Here is a 14,208-nt window from a genome sequence, read left to right on the forward strand (position 1 = left end):
ACCCCTCTATGGCAGTTTCTTTGTCTTTGGAGATGTAGTATGGCTCTACAGCAACGTAAAATGTCTCTGCTGTCAGGGAGCCAGCCCAGCTGGGTGGGATCAGGTTACTGATGGCATGAAAGTACTCTGCTTATATCATCATCAGGCTGAAGAATTGCATTCAGGTGTTGCACACCAGTTTTGAATAAATAGGGGGGCATGGTGTGAAAGGTCTGTAAAGCAGCTGGTGTGTATCTCTTCTGTTTGTTTATTTGTTGAGGAGGAAGGGGGGGTGGTTTTGTTAAGAGATTTAATTATATACTCTAAGTCTGAGCAAAGAATGGAGAGTTAATGAGGAAGTCAGGGGTTTTCTCATTCTCAAGGTTTTGTTTTATTCCCTCCTCTCCTCTGAGGAGGACTTTCTTTAGAGCCCCATCTGAGAGGGAAATGGTGACAAGTGGGAAGGCTCTGTAAAAAAAAAAAAAAAAAAAAAAAAGTGTTGTCACTGATTTGGGCAAGCCAAATATGTGGCCTGTGTCTCTGCTGAGTGATAGAGCTATCATGAGCTGTGCTGCTGTGTGTGCTCCAAGAAAAGGAGGAGAGAAAACAGCATGGAGGTACGCTTTCTGGGGATGCTTGCTGAAGATTAATGCAGATCATAGAAGGGCTTGGGTTGGAAGGGACTCCAAGGATCATCAAGTTCCAACTCCCCTGCCACAGGCACAGCTACCAGTCTCCAGATCTGGTACTACACCAGGTTGCCCAGTGCTCCATCCAACCTGGCCTTGAACACCTTTAGGGATGGTGCATCTGAAGAGTTACAGGCCTAAGGCTTTCCTTTTTCCCCGGGGAAAGAAACTAAGGCACTTTGCACAGAAATATGCAGAAATTTACAGGGGGGAACCTTGAGGTTTGCTCTTGGATTTCAATCTTATTGTTTTTTTCACGTTCAGAATTTTTTTGATTCTTTCTGCCAGGACATGTACTACAAGTTATGTAGTTTAAAACAGCAACTAAATCAATATTGCAGCTCAGGAGATAAGATTCTGTACACAAATAGCTTTTTAGAACATAATTCAGCCTTCAGTATCAAGAAGGCTAAGGCTCCTCTGTGCTCTTAGTCAAGCTCCATACGTACTCCCAGGTGAAATGCATTGAGTGCAGGGGGATGGCAGGGGATATAATGTGGTGGTGACAAGTGGGCCTCAAGCTCTGAACAAAGAAACTGCTCTGACTTTTTTTGATGGCTAGACAGGTGAGATGTCTTCTGGGTTCTGTGTTATGGGATGACAAATTACTTGGGAGAATGAGAGAATTTAAAGGATTAAGTTGGAAAGTATGACACAAAAATCAGATCAGTACAGAAGTACTGGCACGGAGTCTGGGTGCCATCTCTGTAGAGCTGTGTTTCAATCCTTGCTAGTCATCAGCCTTGGGCAGGTGGCTGCACTGATGATTTGCAGGTCTGAGTCGCTGTATTACTGTGTGTACAGTGTAGCTGCTGAGGTTGACAGTGATAAATATTGGAAGAAGAAGGGGCTGTTGAGGTTGTATATAACAGTTCTTGCTTGTTGGTAGGGTAAGGGCTATTACCTTGACAACTAACAGAGAAATGGTCAGATCTGGCAATATCACCTGCAACTGCAGTAAGGGCTATGTAAGCTGTGAATTCAATAGCTGGGCAGAGTTACTGATGGCACAGCGTGGAATCAGAGTGCATAAAGTAGCTTTTGCTATGAGTTCTGTGTTTTACACATTCCCAGGGAAGTTTTATCTTAAGTTTGCTTTTTACTTTTTTTTTTACTTTTTAAATAAACTTTTAATATCTTCTAAAAGTCTGATTGTTCAGGATGTTCTTTGCATCCTTGTTATTGGCTCAGTGCTGGTCCTGAATGCCAGGAGCAAAGATATTAAATGTTATATTTGCTAAACAAAACTGGCATGTTCCTGCTTTCACGCGAGGAAGTAGCAGCGCTCCCAATGCTCCTGAGAGTTAAAAATGATCCATTTTATTGAGCGATGTAATGACAGCGCTAGCTGAGCAGAGCAGTAATTATTATCTCTAGGAGACCCAGGAGAACGATTTTTTTAAAAGGAAAATAGTGTTTTTCATGTATTTCTTTAAATTCAGATATCAGTGGTTCAAGATTTGTCAGGCATAACTAAAAATAGGAATTGCAGCCAAATGCGTTTCATGGGACAGATTGTGGAGGCCTATTGAAGTCAATGGGGTGGGACACAACCCAGTGCAATGGTACAGGAGTTTGCCTGTCTGTTGGCTTCCACTGCATCATGAAGCCTGGCTGTGCTCAGTGCCTGTATGACAGAGGTCTTGAAAGAAGTAGAAGGGATGGGGTTGTGTTTGACAGGCAGCCAGGCCATTTGGGAGTTGGAGGGAAGCAGGTCAACTATTTTTGTTTTTTTTAATCATGACTCTGAATTTGGACTGTAATGTAACACATGTGAAAGCATAAACCTTTCCTGAAGGAACACAGATTCCACCTCAGTTTTCCTGAAGGCAAGTGGCCTGACTCCTGCCTGCTCATAATCTGAGTGTACAGCAGAGTAGTATGTGAAATTCTGAACTGGAAGAAAATTTGAGAGGAAGCAAACTTCTCAGAGCATGTACTGCTTCACATAGGGAGATATGGAAATACATATGCATTGCTTATATGTTACAAGACCAGTCTTAAGAACTTGACAAAATAGTAAGTACAAGTGAAGCACTACTAACTAGGAAAGCAGAAAAGGCCATTTGACTTTTTTTTTTTTTTTCCTTGTAACTGTGGGCAAGCAAAATCTCCTTACTACATCCTGAGTGTCCTCACTGGTGGTAATGACCGAGGAGCAGGGTAGCACTGTGCAGTACTCAACTCCAGAGGTCACTCTACAGAGCTGGCTGTGCAGTCTTTCCTGATGCTACTGGATCAGGAGTATTTGAGTTGTGTCCTGGATCTCAGCAGGTTGTGTGCCAGCCAATATGTTTACCTAATTTTCTTTGGATTTTTCTTGGAGTACAGAGTCGTTCTATTGAGATGTGTGGGTGGAATATGACATAATGTATGGATTCCTACATTTATTTTTCTCCATACAACAACAACAGAAAAGCCTTCAGAACTGGACTGGTCAGATCCTTAGCTTATGTAATTGCCCTTTCTGAACAAGCTTCCCCAGAGCCAAGTTGATTTGCAGTAAGTCAGTATTTGGCTCTATGTTAACATGCCCTACATTACTTACACATTCCTTCCTAAATTTGACTAGTTGGCTTTTTATCCATAGTGGTTATTTTTGCCCTTTGTCTCTAGAGGCTGCCTTGTCTGAGAGCCAAGATCCAGGTGAATTCTTGGGAGCGAGCTGCATGCTAGAACTTAGGGCAGTGTTATGTGCCAAACAGGACAAATGGAGCTCCAGCTACTTCTTCCCCACTGTGGAAAATCTCCATCTTGATGACACAATTCCTTCATCCCCTAGATTTACACATCATTAGAAACCCAAACCTGCTTCCAGGTTTTCAAGAGCTTGTTAGCTCCCTTAAAGCATTAAGAGTGCAGACTAATTTGCCAGTAAGAAAGCTTGGAGAAAGCAGCGTGAAGTGTGGAGCTTTTTTTATCCAGCCTTTCAAAGTGAATGTAAATAGTCAAGCTAGGACTTCAGGAAAAAATGGAAAAAGAGAAAATATTGGCACTGAAATGTAATTCTAGTAAATAGAACTGGTGCTAATTCCTGGGAAAATAGTTAGTATGGAAACAATTAATGCCACTGTACCCATGAAATACAAGTTAAGATAGCTGATGCTTTTGGATAAAGCTCTTCATCAATCATTGGTTTATTTTATTAGCATTCATAATGCTGTGTGGTGCGATTACTTCTGATGTCTTGTGACAAGCATAATGAGAAAATGCAGGGCCAAACCCAGACCTGGGGCTGGACCTGCTTACATGGCTCTGAATTTGGACTGTAATGTAACACATGTGAAAGCATAAACCTTTCCTGAAGGAACACAGATTCCACCTCAACCCCTGGCCCCTGTCTAGGTTATTCCCTACATTCAGATTTATTGGGAAAGCACTGCTGAAACTTTGTCTCCTCTTTTAAAAATTGCCCTGCAAATGATACTGCTGAAAAGTCTGAGGTTCCCATATTGTCTGAACTGTTCTTTATTGTGTGAACGGCCTGGTTTTGCTGACTAAAAGACCAAATGCTTTGCAGCCAGATGGTATTGATTCTTTACAGTTGTGTTCATACATCAGATGTAGATATTGTATTCCACTTCCCATTACATCTGAAAATGACTGGCTCTAATTGACAATATGGCATCCACATTGAGATATTTGCTTTGTGAAAACTGGCCGCTGCTCAGAATTATTTTGTATTAACTCCTGTACATTGCCCCTGCTGTTTGATCAGCCTGTTTCTCTTTGTTCTGAGCCATATGTGTTTTCAAAACTAATACTTACACACCTTTCAAGGCCTCTGATTGTCGCACAAAAGACGCTAAGCCTCAAGGGGATCTAACTATATCCTGGAGCATGCAACCTAATGAGAAAAATAACTTCAGAACACCATGCTTTGGTATTCTGATATTCTATCTCCTAGCTTTCAAATTCAGAAAAAAAGAAAGGGATCTGCTGTGAAGACACATTAGCTGCATTAATAGCCGGTCTAAATTTTGTATCACCGAATGAGACTGTGTTTAACAGGGACACTTCCATTGCTCCTGGATTTCTTATCAGTTCTTTAGGCACCTCAGTAGGCAGTAAATATTCATTCTTTTGCAAGAAGAAAAAGAATGTTATTACTTTTCTTTTTTTCCTCCCCTTTTTAAAAGATCCTCAAAGGCTTTTTGACTGCCATCTCTGTGCAAGATGTAGAGGGAATGGAACAATTATTGGAACCACCAACTGCTGGATTTGTTAAATGTGGATGTACCTCAGATTCTCTTGAACCGAGCAATATCTATGATATGGAAATGAGATAGGGTGAAGAGGGGAAACAAGCTGCTTTGATCCAGTGACTTGCAAAATTGCCCTTTCCAGCCATCCTCAAGTCCTCAGGAAGGGTCTGCAGTTCTCCACAGCCTTGCAAGCTGCTGACAGGCCTGACTTTGCCTCACACTAAAATAAACAGTGGCTGGCAGGGCCTATCTTAAAGCAAAAGTGGCAGTGTACCTCTGCTTGCTTTGCATTAGCATGTGTGTCACATGAGTGGCTCCCTTTGAAGGCAGGCTGCAATTGGCTGCAGAGCAAAGAAGAACTTGAGGAGGACCTCGTGGTGAACTCAAGTGATGGCAAATAATTGTATGCATTTTGTACGTGAGTTGAACAGCAAGGAATGCACAGCCATGCTTTCTGTTTTGATAAAGGAGTTTGAGAACAAGCCTGAAGATTGCCTCAAAACCAATTTATGTGACACCATTTTCAGTTGATATCAATAGATTACCTGCAAATTTTCAATCAGATAATGATACTGATTTTGCAAGGGCTGCTCTGAAAATAATGCCTCTTGTTTTATGACGTTGGCCCACAATGTCAAAGGCTGATGTTGGTGGTATGGTAGTAGAAGCTGAATCTTCCTGCCTGTATCCTGTTACATTTTGTTGCTGTTTGACAGATGGCAGCAGAGGGGCACACTGACAGAGTGGTGTTTGACATGGAAGTGCATATGAAGCAAAGGGGTATTGTTGAATTCCTCCATGTGGAAAACATGGCACTCACTGACATTCATCAATGCTTGCTGGATGTTTATTGAGACCAAACAGTGGATGTGAGCACAGTGAAGCAGTGGGTGCTGTGTTTCAGCATTGGTGACAGTGGGTCACCTCCACTGGTGCTGATTTTTGAGTGTGGTATGCAGGCTTCTATTCATTGCTGGTGAAAATGCATAGCTAATGGTGGTGCCCATGTTGAAAAATAGTGTCTTATAGCTGAGAAATTGCTCTATCAAATAGTGTTATTGTGCTTTGTATCTGTTGTAGTTTCCATGGAAATAAGAGGTATTACTTCTGGATCAACTTATGTATATGCAACCCATGACAATTCCTCTTTATTTAATGTGGCCTAGGACACTTATGCTTTAGTTAATGCTGAGAAACACTGACCATCACCTCACTGTGCTGATATCTGCTGTTTTGTCTGTATAAACGTTCAGTGAACATCAATGAATGTCAGTGGGTGCAATTTCTTCTGCATGGAAGAATTTGATGCCACACCTTTGCTTCTCATGCACTCCCATGTCAGACCCCTTCTGGCAGAATGCTTTTCTGCCATCCGTCACATGGCAATGAAATATAATGGAATATTGGTGGGAAGGTTCAGCCTCTACTGCCATCCCACCAACATCTGCCTCTGATGCTGTAGGCTGGTGTAAGAAAACGGGAGGTGTTACTTTTGGAGCAGCTGTCATATGTTCAAACTGATGCAAAAGACTATCCTGCTATTGGGAAAAAAAAAAAAAAAAAATCTCTTTTGTGGTGCATTTGTGTGCAAGCTGTTAGTTTGGTAAGATGGTTTTCATTTAGAAACTGTTTCTGCAAAAAGGATTTTCTAACAGTGCAATAAAACAATCTTGCCCATCCATCTTGAACTGGAAAAACCATACTTCTGTTAGTGGAAATACTTTAAAACACCATTTGGAATCCTGCTTGATGATCAGACTGCAGCTCTGAATGAGAAGCAGTGAACCTTGGTTACTTATAGGCAGATGCCAGTAAGTTTGAGTAACTTTTCTGTGTTTGTAGTGTCTTCATTAATATATTATGTGAGAACCTTACACAACAGATTTATCTTCATTATAAGAGAAGGATGTGCATCTGGAGGGTTGAGTCCCAGAGAAGCCAAGTGACATGAGACTGCATAACAAGTGTTGATGGGGAGCTTTGATTAAAAGATAATAGGATAGGTCTCAGCATCTTTGGCATTATTGTGCCTGGTTGCTCCAAGGTTATGTTAACTGTGGGTAGTTAGAAGAGATAACTACCTGAATTAAGAAACGTGGGGAGGACGCCTGCACATCTCTTTTTCCAAGGCTAGCTGTAATCAGATTCCTTTCTTTTCCTTGCTTTACTGTTTTGTTTTGGTTTTTTTGTAACCTCACTAATCGAGATCACCCAAAATGTTACCATCAGCTGGAGTCAACATCAATTAAAAATCCCATTTATATTCCCTATGAAAATACATGGCCTTCAAAAGTGTTTGATTTTCATCAGACCTTCTCATCTGTTTGTCATTTAAAGTTCAGGCCGTTTTCCATATTTCTATCAAATGCTGCCTCACATGGAAGTCTGGCAAATGAGCTTGCAAAATAACTTGAAGTTATAAATAATCTGATACTTGCCTGGAGTTGACCTCTCTATACAATAATATACAAATTAATGTTTGAAGCTGAGGGATCTACAGTGCTCTAGTACTGCCTTATTAGTTAAAGGAAGGGTTGAACTCATACTGTAACAGCACTTATGGTTGCTCCCACTGGTGCAGACTTGGCCTCAAGGTAGGAGGGGGGTGGATGAGGAAAAGGGGCAGAATCTGTAATACTCGCAGTTCCTCTAGCCAAGGGATTTGGCTCTGATGTCATTCCCAAGTGCACTTATGTATTTAAAAAATATACATGTACAAAAAAGGATGATTAGGCAAATGCTTTTTTTTTTTTTTGCCATGATTGCTTTTTTACTGTCACACTTTTCCTCTAAAGACCATTCATGTTCACACTGGGGCACTTGTGCTTCCTGTTTTGATAGGAAGATGTTTGGGAACCCACAGCTTCACAGGAGACTAAGGGGTGGACTGGCAGCCTGGCAGGATGCTGGGGCCACCCTCACCATCCCAAAACCATTTTGGAGGAATTCTGTTCTTAAGGCCCAGTGCATCCTGTGAGTCATCAGGGATAGACAGATCTTTATGTTCTTACATTTCTGGATGAAGAGAACAGAGCAGCCTCAATCACCCTCCATCTCTGCAATATGAAGCAGGCATGCCATACCTGAGTTGCACTTCTCTGCTACTGATCAGTAACTGAGACATCTTAGGGTGTGGTTCAACGGGTTATGGCAATGCTTTGTTTTGCCTTGCTTTAGAACTGAAGACAATTCCACATAGCCTGTGCTGAAATTTCCCGGTTGTCCTGTTCCATGCTGTAAACAAAAGTTTGCTCTCAGCAGCTACCTTCATACTGCTAAGTGCATAGGCATCTTTGGCCCTGGCCTTGGAGTCAGAATCATACCGACCCAACCACACACTTGTTTCCTGAAGGAGGGCTGGGTTTGGGGCTGTCCAACTGGTTCACAGGATAGAAGAAAGCCTAGTATTCATCTTGCTCTTCTAAAGCAGATTTACTCGCTTTAGAACTTGCTTCACACCTGTTGTGTTGACTTTGAAACCGCACATTTTTTGGAGCTCCTTGGTTGCCTCCCTACCCTCCTTCATCTGGTGAGCCACAGGACCCTGCTTCATCTTCTGCATGGACAGGTGTCCTTGAAATTGGAGAGCAGTTTCAAGCTTCTTACAAATATGCAATGGACATTAGTTATCAGATCTCAGGAACTGCTTGGACATCAGGTGGTTTCTAGGGCTGGGCACCTGAGGTAGACTGAAGATGCAATGAGTAAGAGTTAAGCATAAAGATGTTATCCATTGCACGTAAGTCACAGCATCTTTCTGAAGTCTTTTCATATGGATGCTCATCATTGATTCACTAGATTTGGCTGTGCTTCTTTTTTCTCTTATGTACACGTCTCACTTAAGTAGTTTACGCTTCTTTAATATTAGATAAAGGGCCTACGCATATCTGGTGGTTATCAGCACCTGAAATTAATGTGTATTGCTATCATCTGTCTTAAAGGTCTCTGCTGGCATGAAGCTCTTATGCAGAGTTTTCTTTTTTCTTCTTTTAATCAGCTTCAGACATAAAGCACTATAAGTGAATGACCATATCTGCTAATTAATTGAGCCTTGAAAGACCAGGTAAGTGCTCCAGTTGTCATTATGCTTCTGTTTGATGAATTGTATTTCAAGTTACTCAGGGCTTTCCTAATGGCAATTAGGTAACTGGGACCTTGACCTTGCCAATGCATGGGCTTCTGCTTAACTCATGTAGGTGCCCAGGTTGAATTCAGCACGCCACTTATGTATGTAAGCATACATGAGGGTTCTCAGGTAGCAGTTCCATATAACATATTGGGAAATGCAAGTGCTACCCTCCCATTCACTGCATAATCTCAGCTCTTCTGTGTGGGAAAAATCATTTTAGGATGTGACAGAAGTGGTCATTGAAGCCACTTTAAAATGTTATTTGCATCTTACAATGCTTCAGTGTCTGATGCCTCTCTTTCTGGTCAGGAAGTTGTGGATCTGAGTTGCACTCACAGAGTTTAGCTTATATTGATTGCTGAAAGCACCAGTAGTAGGAAATGGTTTTATTTATAAATATGAACTGGGGAAAACACAAGGGCTAATTAGCTTTCCATGTAAAGCTATCACACTATTTTGATTTTTAGAGTAACACATAAGGAACTGAAAGACTTATGCAAGACCACTGGAGAACCACGATATAGTCAGAAGCGGTCCCAGGACCAGACACCAGTGGTTTATATGCTAAGAAAAGGAATTCATTCACATCAAGAGAAACAGTCCAATCCTGTTTGTTCTGAAATTTGGGGTGGTGTTGGTAGGTTTTGTTCTCAAAGGTTTCTAGGGAGCAGATCTATGCACATGGCATTTGGTGTTTAGACATTTATGCTTGCCGTCTTTTCAGAAACTTGTGTGTATATCTATATAAGCTGCACATACTCTGCAAATATTGTCTGCTGGGTAAGATCAGTGGAAAGATTTTACAGATTAATTGTATCCCCAAAATATCATAAAAGCTTAATTGGTGGAAGTTGAAAAGTACTACATCTTGGATTCTTTGCCACTTGCTTTCTCATGCGTTTGAATCTTCCGAGTTAATCTTTTTCACACTATTATCTGAAATGAGGATTAGAAGTTAATCAGCCTTCCTTAAAAATAAGAAGTGTAATCCCGTGACAGCCAAAATAGAAGGTTTACAAAAAAGCAGTGGATATCACAAATCTTACGATAATAAACATGAGAATTGACAACAATGAATTTCTTTGGCCCGAAGAGAATAATTTAAAGCCATGTGTTTGTAATGCAGATAAGTCGCAATAGGTAGATGTGTGGAGAACTCACTGGGCTCTTTGTTGACCACCTGCTATTCTGGGAATTCTGGCTGATAAACATAGCCATCCCCATCTGTAGATGGGGAGTTATAATTAATCACCTGTGACATTGATAAATTTCTTTTAGGATCTTCTGTTAATCCAGTGGCGCATCTGCATCAGATCCTCCTTTCTCCCTTCCAACGTGAGGAGTCTATTTATGGACTCAGATTCATAATTAAATGTTTCATCCACAAAAAGAATGGTTCCTAGGAAAACGTCAGCTCTGTTTCTTTGCTCCTATTAAGCTTTGTCAGACATTACATAAGAGATTTGCTCATGTTGGCCTGCTGCTCCTGGCTTTTCAGATAATCCTTTGTATTACGTTTCCAGTGCATGTAGATAATTTAATTTAACATTTTTCTAAATGCCTGCATGCAGGAAAGCTAACCTTATATGAACGTAATTAGAATTATTTATATACTGTAAAAATGTAACTGAATCAGAATTACTGGAAAATGTTTTTTTTTTTAAGAATACATTTTGCAGTAATTGAATTAAGTTAAACCTTAATTATTTTTTCAACTCTTGCCTTATGCTATCCTTCTCCCACTTGATCATGCCAGTTGCTTTAACTGTATATAGAATTCATTCTGGCTATGATGGCTATCTTCTTTATCACTTCATCTCAGTAAGCTGTTACTCCAGAAACCCAAAGATCTAATAAATTATGTTAATAAGCTTAAAAACTTGTGTGAACAATATCTGCAGGTTACTGATGCTAATGCAGACTCCCATTTAGATAGCTATGACAAAAACAGAAGCACAGTCCTTGTTGCTCTAGATACCATTTATACTATTAACCACTACAGTCTGGCTTGCCTGGGAGATAAATGTGATCATTGATGGGCAATTAGGAGATCTGGGCTTTATGCTGCAGGCTGGTGGTGCAAAGAAGCTGCTGATTTTCTGAAGGTCAGAAGGCCTCAGGAGGGGATGAGCTGATGTCAGGGTGAGGAGGGAAGAGAGACATTTCTAATTAAGGTGTTTTGGTGGCTTGGGGAAGAAGGGAGGTGTAAGGCTGTGCTTTCGCAATATCTAGGACACTTTACCACAGAAGTTCTGAAGCTTCAAGGCTTTCACAGGAAGGTTTTATATCTATCTATCTATATATCTATACACACACACACACATATACTTTCCCCCCCACGCATATATATATGCATGTGTGTCTGTGTGTATTTGTGAAACTTAAGAAGGAAAGCTGCTTACAGTCTTGATTTCACAGAAGTTACAGTAGTAGCTAAGGAGTGTGCATCTTCACCTGGTTTTTGGTGTGTAAAGTATGCAGTGAAGATTTACAAAGAAGCAAAGAAAAACCCTTAGGCTGCTTAGTTGGAAGTTTATTTCATTTCTAAGTTGAGTAGGTATGGAAATACTAAAGGCAGAAATGTTGTGTAAGGGGCAATCATCCTCTGTTCCACAAAAGAAGAAAACAGAAGGATAAAGCAATTTAAAAGCCTGAGTGTTCTGTTCTGCAGAAGTATGTAAAGGAGGGGTTCAGTGCCACACTCAGTACAGTGAAAGGTTTGGAATAAAATGAGATTGTTCTGCCTCTGCTTTCAGCCAAACCTGAACTGCGAGCCTCCAGAAACTCAGAAGAACACTTCTATGCAGGCACTTAAATGTCATAGAACGTGTACAGCATAAGTACCTAGAACACAAGTGAGGACACGGTATTACATTGGCTTAAACCCTAAAGCATGAGGTTGTGACTCCCTTCCAAAATGCACATTAGCACTTAACTCACTCTGCTATATTTTCTATACGCTCACTAGACATATCAGTGTCTAACTCTTCTGTGAATTGTGGTAAGTTTGTGGCTGCTTTCACGTTCTGTGGCAGTAAGGTTTTGATGTGCTTACAGGAGCAATTCCTGCTCCCTTTCTCTTTTGGTATTTTCTCACTTTCTCATTTGCTTTTATCTTTCTCTCTGCTTGTGTGTCCTTAGGTAGAACTAAGACAGGAGCTTTTTTTTCCCCACAGTGACATTTACAATCAGGCTTTTGTAATGCCTTTCTTGCTGTTGTGTTTCTTGCTGCATAACCTTCCGAGGCTTTTGGGGGCACCATTTGCCATTGTAACTTGAAGATGCAGAGGTCTGTGCAGGAATCATAGTCCAACCTCTTTATAAGGAATTGTTTTCTGGGTGAGAAATCTGTGGGTTGTGCCAGTTTTCAAGCCCTGTGCTTGAACCTTGGATTCAGAGTGATGTGCAGCCATCGAGCTGTTCTCTGTGCATGTTTAAATCCAAACACTCCTCCTACTTTTCATGAAGCTTTTAGCATTTAACAATTCACATATGGGTGGGCTAGACAAAAATGAAACATGAGCATAGCAGCCTGTATGCAGAATAAATGATTTAAATCCACCGTGTTCTGCAGCAGGCAGTGGTGCTTTGACTTGTATAACCAGAAGAAATAGGACAACTGCCTGGCCCAAAGAGTAGAGCACAGTGCCAGTAACAAGCCTGACTTCTCTGAAACCAGATCTTGCCCTGACCCTGATTAATTACTCAGGAGTTGTTCACACGACCAAATTCCTCCTGTCAGAGTGCCCTGTGCTGACTGTCAGCCCTGCCAATGAAAATAGAGCAGCTGTAATCCCCGTGAGTTATCCCTCCATCTGGATGTAGTGTCCTATCAAATGATGATCATGTGATAGGGCTCCTAGTGCTTTCCAGATCCTCTGGTTCCTCCGGTGAAGTGTACTGACACGCTTTTAACATTTCAGGTTATTGTTTTGGTACACTGTGCTTTAGGCATACCTTTCTCTGTGGCCTTTGTGGACTTCATAGAGCTGAAATATTCTGCACAGGAGAACACGTCCTTCTGTCTTCCAAGAAAATTCATTGAAGACCTTCATTGATTCGTTCTGTTAAGTTACTAACAGTGCTTTAAATATGCTAACATGGGCCAGAGTAAGTGTAATGAAGTAAGAAGTACACAGCTTCTCCCAGAGGAATACTTCCATCTCCTTTAAGTTGAAAAGTAGGCACTGGGGAGCTGCTGTAGGCCTGGCATGCATGTTAACTTGTACTGAACAGCACATAGCAGCTGTACTGTGGCAGGGTGAGGACTGGTTTCAAGCTGCTGAGCATCAGAATTGAGATGCAGTGAGGAATGTCCTTCAGATACGCGAGGAGGTTGGGTTTTGCTTTTGATATCCAGAAAATATATTTGATTCCAGGCTTTCCAAAATTCCAGTTTTCTTTCCTCTCCAAATATTTCTGAGTGGCTCAAGCTCCTTAAGCAGAATAAAGCAGGTTTATTTGATTCTATTCGAGTGCTTGGCTTTGAAAAGTTCACACTTCCAATTTTCTTCCATAAAAGGGTGAGAGATGAGCATCTTCAGAAAACCCCAAAAGAGTGAAATGGTCATTTCTGATAATCACCTGCTTGCTAGAGCTTGAAATGAGAGTGAGTGAGAGTAAGGAACAAACCAAAATGCAAGTGTTAGGAGACCTGCCGTAAAACCTGCAGGCTGGCAATCCATGAGTGAGTGAATCCAGGCTTTTCTCAGCATGGTACTTGCTCAGGATAGTGGTTCTTTGCACAGAGGTATTTGGCTTTGTAGGTTTTAGCTCTTGCCAGATTTTTGGGGGAAATACATCAGCTGCCTTGATGTCTGAAATTCCCTGGGGAGCATCCAAAGAAAGCTCTTAAAGTGCCACTGTTTTGCTAATTACTAAGGCCAACTGTTGTCTGGCTGAATTATCTGTATTAACAACAGACTCCCCCTGCTTCCCCTCTCCAGTTTTAATTCTAATGCTAACAGACTGCATTGTGATTATGCTAATAATGCTGACTTTCTTATATAAGGACATATGTGAGATGTGCTGCATTTCCTAATTGTTTCATTCTAGTCTTGCTGGTCTAGTAGTATTTGCAGGTTCTATTATTTTGGTAAAGAAAGGTCAGCTTTGTTGGGGTTGCTACAGCAGGCATTTCAGGTAGAGAGCAATGGAATAAAGACAACTTTACCTTAGCTAGATGGTAACAATTACTGATATACAG

General features: G+C 41.1%; 1 protein-coding gene across 5 annotated transcripts in view; it reads left to right on the forward strand.

Moving 5' to 3' along the window:
• Nucleotides 1-14,208, forward strand: part of LOC149918833 (uncharacterized) — a 284,012-nt gene that overhangs the window by 49,099 nt on the left and 220,705 nt on the right. For 2 of the 5 annotated variants that reach the window (XM_090134654.1, XM_090134655.1), the window contains exon 1: nucleotides 477-596. The exons of the other annotated variants lie outside the window; for them this stretch is intronic. In XM_090134654.1, the coding sequence (XP_089990780.1) occupies nucleotides 505-596 (92 nt within the window). In that variant the 5' untranslated portion in view covers nucleotides 477-504. Of the gene's footprint in view, nucleotides 1-476; nucleotides 597-14,208 lie in introns of those variants that run through there. 5 annotated transcript variants of the gene reach the window in all.

The sequence above is a fragment of the Phasianus colchicus genome, chromosome 2 (genome assembly GCF_987193195.1).
Source record: "Phasianus colchicus chromosome 2, bPhaCol1.hap1.1, whole genome shotgun sequence".
Lineage (NCBI taxonomy): Eukaryota > Metazoa > Chordata > Aves > Galliformes > Phasianidae > Phasianus > Phasianus colchicus.